This window comes from Podarcis erhardii (assembly GCF_964252035.2).
Source record: "Podarcis erhardii genome assembly, chromosome: 1".
Taxonomy (NCBI): Eukaryota; Metazoa; Chordata; class Lepidosauria; order Squamata; family Lacertidae; genus Podarcis; species Podarcis erhardii.
Genome location: NC_138497.1, coordinates 126929329 through 126942045, shown reverse-complemented (window position 1 = coordinate 126942045; position 12717 = coordinate 126929329). Strand labels below are relative to the sequence as shown.

The window sequence follows — 12717 nt, the reverse complement described above, 5'->3', positions numbered from 1 at the left end:
CAGGAAAAGCCTGTCATTTCACTGAGTGACAGCCAACCTTGGTATTCTCTTGGCCACAAGTCCTAGAAGACCTGCTCCCTGCCTTGAGGCCTTTTTCCACCTGACCTGGGACGGCGAGCCCTGACTGACTCCACCTAAAAGAGCTGAGGCTGCTAAACAGACTCTTGGGCTGGGGCATGGGTAGGCAAACGAAGGCCCGGGGGCCGGATCCGGCCCAATCGCCTTCTAAATCCGGCCCGCAGATGGTCTGGGAATCAGCGTGTTTTTACATGAGTAGAATGTGTGTTTTGATTTAAAATGCATCTCTGGGTTATTTGTGGGGCATAGGAATTTGTTCATATATATTTTTTGTAATATAATCCGACCCCCCACAAGGTCTGAGGGACAGGGGACTGGCCCCCTGCTGACAAAGTTTCCTGGCCCCTGGGCTGGGGTATTGTTTAGGAAATTTGTTTAGGGCGTGGTTTGTTGCTCTTATTGCTGTTAATTTTTTGTATATTTTACATCTTATGATTTATGAGGAAACAGTTCAATTTGGTTGTATACTTCTTGATATTTTATTTATTGTTTATGACTACTTTTGTTATGTTTGTAATCATGCAATTTTTTACTGTATTTTTCGCCCTATAGGGCGCACTGGCCCATAGGGTGCACTTATTGGAGGGGAGATAAAGAAAAAAAATTATCCCCCCCCCCCAGCTTGCCAGGCGGGGGGCGGGGGAAGCTCGGGATTCCCCCGACCCATGCCCCCAGAACGGGTCCGGGAACAATGGCTCTATCTCTTCATCGCTCAACCTCGCCATTGCTCCCGGAGCTTGCTGCTATCCGAAGCCCGGGGAGCGTGGCGCTGTAGCCCGCCACACATCCCGGACTTAGGGCAGCTATCCGCAAGCCTGTGGCACCCGGCGGGAACTCCCACCGGGCTCCGCAGGCTTGCAGATAGCTGCCCTAAGCCTAGGGTGCACAGTGCCGAGCTCCCCGGACTTCGGGCTGCAGGCAGCTATCTACAAGCCTTCGGAGCCCGCGGGAGTTCCCGCCGAGCTCCGCAGGCTTGCAGATAGCTTCCTGAAGCCTGCATTTGCCCCATAGGACACACACACATTTCCCCTTCATTTTTGGAGGGGAAAAAGTGCGTCCTATAGGGTGAAAAATACGGTGTATGTTGCAAGCCGCCTTGAGCATGGTTTTAATTTCTGAAAGGGAGCGTACATACAAATAAAACGACTGATTGAACCGATTTCCAATTGCACAAAAATAATGAACATTCTCCCCCTCTGAAGCCGCTTGCACCTACCCCACCCCAAATCTGCTCCTGAAGGTTGGAGGGATCTTCTGGAGAAAACTAAGTTGGGGTGGGACTGCAGGAGGGAGGGAGGACAATCCCATCATGCTCTCTGGTGTGATGCTGGATCCCACCCTCTGTAAGAGCCCCAAGGCTCCCTCCGAACCATAAGAAAACTCTACAACCATGAACCATAGGACTAACTTTCGTCAGTGCTATCTGACACATGCTTTCTTGCTCTTTTCCTTAGAATGAACAATATATGGGCAGGGTTGGTTCTACAACTCCAAGGGACTTACAGCAGTCAGCCCTCTTCCTCTTACTACATGACATACCATTTGGAAACTAAAGGGACTTTCAGAAACATAGTGGAAGGAGGCATGAAGGATCTGCGGTTGAAAGGGGAAAAATCTGCAAGCTCTTTGGTGTGCCCAAAATGGCACTTTGGATCCTGCCCTATGTTGAAACTACAAATTAATAGTAACAAATGAGAATCCATCTTTCTTCTGAAAAAATAATAATTGAAAAACAAACTAAGTTTGAATGATAAGCTAGAAACAACACAAACAATGGTGTTGAATTGCTTCGTGAAGGAAAGCACGATTAAGAGTTTTCCAGTACCCCAAGTGTATTCAAAGCTATTTAGAAATCAGCATTCTTTCATAATATGAAGATAAACACATTTGAAGTGAAGATATTTCACATGCCACCCCTAGCAGAAAGAAAACTTTAAAGTTTATAATAATTTATGTTTATATATACACGTTTAAAAAGCATGTTTAGAATTCAGGTCATTTTTGGTTTCTTTAATTAAAATAAACACAGTTGGGAGCAACACACTGACGGCATTTGCACATTGTACTAAACTGCAGTTTACAAGTATCAGGCTTGTACACCCCTCCTCCCATGGACTGTGGAAGCTTTCACTTCTCCTTTTGATTAACCACATTGTGGCACACAGGTAATAAGGGGTGACCTTGAAAGCCAGAACCCCAGGTCTTTTGTAAAAAGGTAAAGGGACCCCTGACCATTAGGTCCAGTCGCGGACGACTCTGAGCTTGTGGCACTCATCTCAATTTATTGGCCGAGGGAGCCTGTGTACAGCTTCCAGGTCATGTGACTAAGCCGCTTCTGGCAAACCAAAGCAGCGCACGGAAATGCCGTTTGCCTTCCCGCCGGAGCAGTACCTATTTATCTACTTGCACTTTGACGTGCTTTCGAACTGCTAGGTGGGCAGGAGCAGGGACCGAGCAACGGGAGCTCACCCCATCGCAGGGATTCGAACCACCGACCTTCTGATCGGCAAGCCCTAGGCTCTGTGGTTTAACCCACAGTGCCACCCGCGTCTTTTGTACTGGGCCTCAAATCACTTCCCCATTCGCAACTTTATAGAAAAATCTTTTTGGCTTACAGGGCAACTGGGGACATGCTGCAGCACGCAGGAACAGAAGTGGTACAACTAGAGCTGCACTTAGAGGTCCAGCCTCTCCAAAATGAACACCACAGAACAGGAAAAAATGGGGGTAGCGGCAAACATGCCTCGTGACAGTGGTCACTGCATCATCCTCTCTTATTTTTTAAAGCACTCTATCGTTGGGAGACAGCTGACTAGGCATGTACATATTGCTACTTTTCTTTTAAAAAATATACAATGGTACCTTGGTTCTCAAACACCTTGGTACTCAAACACTGAAAACCCGGAAGTGTTCCAGTTTTCGAACGTTTTTCGGAAGCCAAACATCTGATGCAGCTGTCGGCTATTGTTTCTGGGGCGCCTGAACCAATCAGAAGTTGTGCTTTGGTTTTCAAACTTTTTGGAAGTCAAATGGATTTTTGGAACGGATTAAGTTTGGCATTTTTGTTTTTGCTATTTATTTTGTGTTTTTGTTTTTGAGGCTTTTTCAGTTAATTTGTTTTTGTGACTCTGTGGAACCCAGTTCAGCTACAGGTTTATTGATTATGTGACTGCAGAAATGGATAAAAGCCCCCCATCCAAACAATGACTATTATCAGTGAAGGTACAGGGAAAATTTTAATTTTTATCATCTACAATACTGTCTTATTTTATAATACAGTACATTGATTATTGCTTTCATTTTATGGATCAATTGTCTCGTTAGATGGTAAAATTGCTGTTTTAGGGGTTGTTTTTAAAAGTCTGGAATGGATTAATCCATTTTGCATTACTTTCTATGGGAAAGCATGCCTTGGTTTTGGAACACTTTGGTTTTGGAACGGACTTCCAGAACGGATTAAGTTTGAGAACCAAGGTGCCACTGTATTATATGTTTGCCAAACAAAATCTGTATTCCTGAGTAATCAAGATGGGGCTATGATTTAAGTGAGTTTAAAATGTAAAACTGCACATGTTCAGAGTATTCTTTTTACATAAACTAGGTTGACAAAAATCACCTAGCTGTACTAATGTATGCCATCTAAATTTGTTTCTTTACACAGAAATTATCACACAAATTATCAAGCAGATTTGTGTCATGGGCTTGGGCCCCAGTCTTCTTAACTCCCTAGCAATATCCCTGGCTTATCACGTCATCTAACTATAGTTCCGGGTCAGATCCTAACTATGGTTAGTTTAAACAAGCCAAGCTTCAACAACCATGGTTAGTTCTGAACAAGCTAATGTCAAATCACAGTCAGTGAAAACAATTAACCAGAGTTTGTTGATTTGGGTGACTTAACAAACGGCAGTTAAGCAAAAGCTTCCAAACCCCACGCAAACATGCAGCAGGGAGAAGAAGGAAGTCCACAAATCTGAGGTTCATTGCATCTCATTCCTGCTCTTTCACACCTTAATAAACCAGGGGTAGTCAACATGGTGCCCGGCAGCTGTTGTCTGACTACAACTCCTTCATCCCTCACCATCAGCGAGGCTGGCTGGGTTAATGGGAGTTGTAGTCCAACAACATCTACTGTGCAACATGCTGGCTGTCCCTGCCTTAAACTATAGTTTAGTGTGACATGCAAGCATAGCTTGTTATGGCTTTAAAGGTATATTTCGGTAGTCTGAAGAGCTTGAAAGGCTTATTCTCATACTTACCGAAAAATCCAAGGTACACGTTCTTGGATAGCCAGGGATTCCTGGACTGAAGCGCCACACTGTTTCCAGATGGTTAAATAGTTTTCCATCTGTGCATGATGCCTAGGAGAAAGGTTAACCGTTTTAACACTTTTGTATTGGATTCAAAACCCTCAGACCTAGATGTTCAACTTATTTCGGCTTCCACATAAACTAGAACTACAAGACCAGAATAAAATCCATAATCTCTCATTTGTTATTTCATAATGTTAGAAAGAGTGCTTCCTTTTTAAACCCGGAGAAGCAGGAGGGGAAAGTAAAAGTCTCAAAGGTATGGGTAGAGACCATGGATCAGTGGGGGTCCCAGATTCAAACTCTAGCATCTCCACTTAAAAAGTTCTTAACAATGCCATCCGCGCTGAAAAATAAGCAAAGAAGAGGAGCCTCTGTTGGATTCAAGTGCTGTTCACAGAAAAGACAAATAGGATCCAACCCAATGAAACTGAAGGGAGCTGCTGCAAGTTTTTGAAGAATCTCTACAAGTATGTCTTATACTAGAGAAAACTGGCAATGTACGTTCAGCTTACTAGCTTCAGGTTTCTTTTCAGCGGATATAAAAACAAAATAATGCATTAATGCAAAATAAGTGCATTATTTATTGCACTTCTGTTCTGTATACAGAACCCATAACTTAAAACAAAAACTGGATGGGGAGGTAGCAATTTCTGGAGTATGTGAATTCTGTATTGAACAAGCACATCTGTCTACATATAATAGAATGGCAGGAAAGCTGCAAGCAATTATACAACACAAGGTGCTTTTAAAAAATCATTACCTTAACCAAATGAGGTCTCACTAGCGTACAAACCGAAGTGTATTTCTCCATCACAGGAGGAAATCCAATTTCTAAGTGTGCCTTGCAATATCCTGAGCGCTTGGATAACACATCTGACTTTTTGCACCATGGCACAAAGTTCTTGTATTCACTTACAACTGCTACCACATCATACATTTCTTGCATAGAATACCTGACAAGAAAAGTGGAACTTAGTATTACAAGCAGTATTCAAATGACCAAGTCATGCATCATTTTTGTGCTTTCCTATGCTTGAGCTCTTCAGTCATAAAATGTATCTCTTACACACACACACGAGCCTACCTCACAGGGCAGCTGGGAAGATAAAAATGAATGGAGGATGAAGAAATATGTGTCCTAACCTGAGCACCTTGTAGGAAGGGCAGGTAACATTTTTATTTGGGGTCCCACTAGCTCCTGTAGCCTTTTAACAATTATATATATATAAAGTTTTGGTACACACACTTTAAAAAAAAAAAAAACTACTCCAGTTTTCTTGACCCAACTAAAGTTTATTTTATGATAAAAGCAAAACGCTAAGGCTTTCCCTACCCTACTTTGAGAAATTTCTGAGCATACAGTGGACCACGGTTACCTTAAGTGTTTGGTATTTTCACTTTTCCATTCATTTCAATAGGAGTTAAATGAGGCTCAAACCTGTTTTACAGCACAATCCTATGAATGTACTCAGAAGAAACTCCACTGTATTCAGTGAAGCTTAATTACTTCCATGTAAATGTCCGTGAGAGTCTCCTTCACTCTATGGTGTTATTTGACTCAAGGGATTTATTTTTACACTTCAAGCCACATTGTAACAGCATAGCAATTTCTACCAAAATTAATATTGCCAGTACAGCTCTGCAAATTATTAACACAGAAATACACGCTTCAGCAACTTAACTACGGTAACCTACTTATGTATGGGAATCCTTTCACTGTAAACATGAAGACTGCTTAACTGTTTCTAAACAGTGTAACAGTTTTTATAACTTTAGGCAAAGAGCCATTCTGTGGTTTGGATCCAAAAGATACTTTGCACACGGAGAAAACAACTTCCAGTTGGACAATTATATTCTCTCTCTGCAGCCCTCCAAACCTGTATTCTGTGCTGTTCCCAAAAAAACCCATTCTGAAGAGCAGGTTTCCATGGATACAAGGGGATGATGAGCCAGAAAAACCCTAGCACGGGCGCAAAACATAATAGCTTCATCAAATTTGTTAAATACCCTTGCCTTCCAAATTAGTAAAAAAAGTTCACATGTGTACTGGTGTGACAATATGACACTATACGGTGCACCTAATTTAAGCACACCATGTACTTTCTAAACTGCACTGTACAATATATTTGCTTCTAAATTAGACAACATGATCTCAGTGAAGATCCCCATTCCCATACAAAAAATTATGCAGCATCCCCATACAAAAAATTATGCAGCAAAGAGAGAGATGGGAGTCCCATGTTTGCCTCATAATGTGACTATCTGTGAAACGTAAATTCTTCAAAGACTGAGAATGAAGTAATTCACAAATAAATAAGACTTGAATCAATTTTAAGTAAACACATCTTGGGCAAAACCAATAGAAGTCGAAACATTGATCAAAATTTGGTCATGCAAATCAACACCATGCATTCATAATTCTACTTATTTGTATACAAACCCTATAATTCTTCTTTCTGAATATTCTTTCCTTTTGTTCCCTAATGGTGAAGTAATGTTGAAGAAAGTTCTTCTTGAAAAAACACAGTGCATTCCAGGTACTTGAAGCAGAGGGGCCTTGCTCAACAAAATTTCCCAAGAAGTCAAATGCCTGCAATGATTTAAATTTTTTATTAGAATTAGCCCATGCTTAACAAAGCAATTTATCATTTATCTAAATAATAATGTGCAAGATCCAGCGTCAAGCCAGAGAGCTGCCCCATCTCCTTTCCCTGAAGCCCTCCAATCTGCTCCAGAGGGTTCTCCAGAATTTCTGGAGCTGACTGGGGAGCTGAAGGCTTATAGGGAGAAGAGGAAGGGCAAGTCCCATTTGGCAAGTAGAAGGCTGTTGCACAAGCAGGACGTCGCAGTTGGATCTCGCTCATTAAATCAAAATGTAACACAAGGACAATCATAGCTTGCAAGCTGTTCAGGATTAGGCTAACTTTTTAGGACAACCTAAATATATCTCAGTCATGAGAAAGAACCTGGCAACAGTACAATGCAAAGGCCATCCACCCCTTAAGACTTGGCTCCAAGTCAGTCTGAGGCCATGTTACACTATGCTCATCTGTTTGAACTGCCCTATAGCATCTCTAATACTTTGTCCCTTTCTGCTATAAAAACAATAAAATGAGCTTGAACCACACATCCTTGAAAACAGTAATTCTTGTTCTTGCACAGGCAGGGGTTGTTCAAGCTAGAAGTAGTAATCACATGCCCCTCTGTACCAAAATGTTTTCTCACCCCTCTTAGCACACCGAGAAGAGCAATCTTGCATAGGAGTCTTCTAACATCTTCTGTGACAAACTTGCTGGTAATGGTCAAGGGAAATTTCTCCCTACCCCTGAGGGTCCCACATGCCACAGATCTGCACTGGTACAAATGCTGCTGGCTTTGAATGAAAGGATCTAGATTTTCAAAACTTAACCATGGTGGCAAAAGCAATTCCACACTAATGTCAATACTGCTTGAAATATCAACATTTCTCCATAAATGAAGGCCCCCCTAGACATCTAAATTCTTACCCCCAAAGTAATAGTGCTGGTAATATATGTGAAAGACCTTGAAAGGCAGTCACTTAAATAATTTTCTTGCATAATTTAGTATTGCCATATACGCTCTGGAAGTCCAGAAGCAAGATACAATAGTGATGACCATTTTGTATAGTGGTCCTCCAGTATCCAGAATTCATATTCCCTCTCTAAACACAGTGGTTCGTGTTAGCTATCATAGCTGATAACTGTTGTATCATAAATTTGTTTTAACTTACAGTCATACAAGCTTCTGAGAAAATCAGGAAAAGTAGGACGCCTTTTTCTGATCTCAAAATCCCTCAGTGTTGTGTCCAGAACAAAAAAATTAGTGCAGATATTTTAATATATGCACTCAAGCATGTGCTAATAACTTTTTTTATGTTGGGATTTCAATTAAGAAATCTTCTACTTAGCTTGATGGCAAAATAACCACTTTCTTTAGCAGGACCAATTATTTTAACTTGCAAACTAAACACTGAAGCTTCTATTGTGTGCAGGGTTTTTCTTTTTCATTTTGATCTAGCAAACTCTGCCCAGATCTTTGATCTTTCACTTAACTGCTAACAATATTCTTTGGGAAACAACACTGGATGCAAAATTAATCAGAACATTAGGCTTCAGCACTGGTTTCAATGGAAACAGCTTTCCCCGCTTAGAGCAAGGAACTGCAAATAAAGAACAACTGAGAGATCACTTTGAGCTCTCAGAGGTTTACATTATGTCACTTATGATGTCAGGTGTGGGGTAAGTGGATGTGGTTGGGGGAAAACAGCCTTATGGGTCAAACTGGGATCCCTGACAGACAAAGCTTGGTCTGCAGACCAGAGGTCCCTCACCCCTACTATTTTATTATTTATCAAATTTCTATACTATCCTTCATTAGAAGATCAATGTTCACATATGTAAAGTTATGAGTTGAGATTTCAAAGTGTGTATGTTTTTTTTGGGGGGGGGTAATTTAGCTTAGTGGCTGGGAATCCTCTATGTATCAAGGGAAAGCTGTGAAGCTTTTCACAGTACTGTATGTCCTCATCAAAACCTCAAATGTATAGCTTCAGCTATAAAACTAGATTAGAATTACAACATTAGAATTGAACAGGCACAAGGATGAGAAGTTAGAAATGAATTTGACCTTTCCCAGCTGATCTCCTTGATCAAAAAGGTAATTTATGAATCACAGAACTCAAATTATCTATATTTCAAAGTGCTGGTTTTTATTCTTCTGCCTTGGGTCTCTGAACAAAGACAAGTATTGCATGCACCAAAATGAATAGAAATGGGAGACAAGCACTGCAGGGGAACCTTAGAGACAATAGCTAGCGTACTGTTGTACCAATTTCAAAGGCATACTTTTTGTGGGCAACACATGTGGTGACTCTAGATTTTCATAAATCAGCTATTCAAGACAAAGTGAAGAGTAAAGTTCAAATGCAAAGGCTTTAATACCTCAAAAAAAAAATCAATTTACAAAGCACCACTATACAGACTGTTGTAGTTATATAACATTTTTTGAAGGGCAACTAATTTTAACTTCTTAAATATGTATGTTAAGCAATGCCATAACTACAGGGGGGATAGCCGAGGGTTTTGCCCTGGGTGAAGCCTCCAGAGGACTCCCAACCTGTGTGGGTACGCAAATGCACGTGTGGGGGGGGTGCCAAACTGGGTCTTTAACCCAGGTGAAATAAAGTTTAGTTTCGCCCCTGTGTTTCCTGTAGCAACAGGCACATTCTTTCAAAGTATTTTCCATTTAATCAGCAGACCATAGAATAAAAACTTGCGGCTAGAGAGATTGTCAGTATCAACCAGATGTTACTAGACTCCAAATCTCAACATGCCCAATCAGGAATGCTCAGAGTTGTAGTCCAACAACACCTGGGAACCCCAAGGTTGAACAACACCAAGTTAGAAAATACAACAATTAATTGACAGATATTAATTGACAGATGCAATGATTAATTGGGGGGGGGTTTCTGGCTAGTGATGCAGGGTGGGTAATTTTCCAGTGGGGTGGGAATATTTCATCATTTTGTTAGCAAAAATAAATGGATGCTAGTTACAAGTAATTATTAGGCAATTTTAGTAGCTGCAGGGTTTTTAACTTTCTTTACTAAGTACAACAAACATGCTAAATTAGATTACTCAAGGGCATCAGAAAATTTTCTGATGCATATAATTCAGTGCAACTTTACCCTAATTTGCATAGAGTGTTAAAGGTAGGTAGCCGTGTTGGTCTGCTGTAGTCAAAACAAAATAAAAATGTTCCTTCCAGTAGCACCTTAGAGACCAACTAAGTTTGTTATTGGTATGAGCTTTCGTGTGGTATCTGAAGAAGTGTGCATGCACACGAAAGCTCATACCAATAACAAACTTAGTTGGTCTCTAAGGTGCTACTGGAAGGACATTTTTTATTTTGTTTTGCATAGGCTGCTTTGCATCAGAAAATTTTCATAGGAAAAGTTACTCTAATTTGCAGAATACAATTCTCAAACAACAACAAAAAAACAACCAACCTACATCACTGGTTCTATTATAAAGACATCAAGAATCTATTTTCCAAGTTGAATATCTGTATGTGGGACGTGGAAATAGGGGCAGGGTCTCAATATCAGTAGTTACATTTTACCCTTGCCAAAAAACCCAGGGATTTGGAACATCCAAAGGGTGGAAAGGGCCAAGCGCTGTACAATCATGCAGCACATGGAAGCTCATAGCAGTGCAAAGGCATTAGGTTCTTAGTGGAGTCTGGGAGTAGGAAAGGAATAAAGGCAGGCAAAAGTGAGTAGAAATGTGCTAAGTCGATGAACAATCTCTGATGTTCACCATCCAAGCTCAGACAACAGGTACCAAAGAGCAAAGGGTCTTTGCAGGAGGAAGAGACTATCCTTTCACCTCTGAAAGGCAAAAGGGCTCAGTTTACAGTGCATGCATTGTATTGTTTCTTTACACAACAATGTTTTTTGTTAGTGGCTTTGGATACTAATGGGGAAGTCGAAGAAAAGCATTAATGATGGGAAAATTCCTTCCAGTAGCACCTTAAAGACCAACTAAGTCAGTTCTTGGTATGAGCTTTCGTGTGCATGCACACTTCTTCAGATGCACACGAAAGCTCATACCAAGAACTGACTTAGTTGGTCTTTAAGGTGCTACTGGAAGGAATTTGTTTTGTTTTGACTATGGCAGACCAACACGGCTACCTATCTGTAACTGGAATTAATGATGGGAGGCTGCAATCCTGTATTTGCTTACCCTGGGGTAAGTCTTCTCAAGCTCAATGGGACTTACTTCCATAGGACTGCACTGTAAATAAAAGCCATAGGACAACATGTCCTTTTCTTGCACTGTTTTTTTGTAGTCAGCAACGTTTTGCAAACAAGATGCCGCAGAAACACTCCAGACAAGCGTAACAGGCAAAGTGCTTCTGAGAATTGTCTACTAATATTAATGAACTCCAGGCGGGTAGACAGGAGAGTCTCATAGTGAAAGTATTTCACTATTACATCCCCCCGCCCCTTAATATGAGTAGTTACAACAACAATGCACCTTTAATTCCATATAATATATAGATGTTTAACAGGTGGGGGGGGCTCTTCTAAAGTGAAATATTTCTACTTTGCTCCCTTCATTTCGTTGAGCAAATTAAAGGCGACTCCCTACAACTCATCTTGCTTCTCTGGGCTTTTTGTTTCGTTTTGTTTTCTGGCGACCAGCTTTGTCCTGTGCTTTCTCTTCCATGGCAGAGGACCAAATTAGACAGCATCTTAAAAAGCAGAGACATCACCTTCCCAACAAAGGTCCGTATAGTTAAAGCTATGGTTTTCCCAGTACTGATGTCTGGAAGTGAGAACTGGACTATAAAGAAGGCTGATCGCCGAAGAATTGGTGCTTTTGAATTCTGGTGCTGGAGGAGACTCTTGAGAGTCCCATGGACTGCAAGAAGATCAACCCTATCCAGTTTGAAGGAAATCAGCGCTGAGTGCTCACTGGAAGGACAGATCCTGAAGCTGAGGCTCCAATACTTTGGCCACCTGATGAGAAGAGAAGACTCCCTGGAAAAGACCCTGATGTTGGGAAAGATGGAGGGCACAAGGAGAAGGGGACGAGAGAGGACGAGATGGTGGGACAGCGTTCTCGAAAGCATGAGTTTGACCAAACTGCGGGAGGCAGTGGAAGACAGGAGGGCCTGGCCTGCTCTGGTCCATGGGGTCACGAAGAGTCAGACACGACTAAACAACAACAACAGGAGGAGGAGGTGGAGGAGTGGGTGGGGGCGAACCCAGTTCTCCAGGTGCCCAAGCCTTGGCCCCTTTTCCACTCCTCCCCACAGCACAGAGCGTGAAAGCAAGCGCGAACGCCACCTGTTGAACTTCTGCCTGTCACGCTGAGGGAAGAAGAGGCGGAGAAAGGGGGAAACCAAAGCAAGCCTAACAAGGGCAGGGAGCCACCCTCAGAGCCGGGGGTGGGTGAGGTGACCTCCCTCGCCTGTCTGAAAAAGCTCCCCGGAGACGCCAGGCTGCGAAGGGTGAAGCTCCCCGCAGCCCTCGCCCCCCCACAGCCGGCCTTTTCTGGGTCTGAGGGAACTATTTCTTCCCCCTCTCAGAGAGCGGTGGGCGGAGCTTCTGACGACCCCGCCTTTCATACCTGAGAGCGGCTCTCCGCGGAGTCAAGGCCAGCCGCGCGGCGAGCGCCTTCCCAACGGCCCGGCCGCTCCGCGCCATAGTCGACCCTCCGCCGCCGCCGCCGCCGCCGCCGCTTAGGTCTCCCTCACGAACCCCATCCCAACCCTTCCTCCACTCCCCCCCGGCGGCTTG

General features: G+C 42.5%; 1 protein-coding gene across 1 annotated transcript in view; it reads right to left on the bottom strand.

Moving 5' to 3' along the window:
• Window positions 1–12717, bottom strand: part of COQ10B (coenzyme Q10B) — a 16901-nt gene extending 4184 nt beyond the window's left edge. The window contains exons 1-4 of the mRNA XM_081849756.1: window positions 12548–12717; window positions 6832–6981; window positions 5152–5344; window positions 4338–4439 (exon numbers count right to left, since the gene is read on the bottom strand). Coding sequence (XP_081705882.1) covers window positions 4338–4439; window positions 5152–5344; window positions 6832–6981; window positions 12548–12624 — 522 coding nt within the window. The 5' untranslated portion in view covers window positions 12625–12717. The remainder of the gene's footprint in view (window positions 1–4337; window positions 4440–5151; window positions 5345–6831; window positions 6982–12547) is intronic.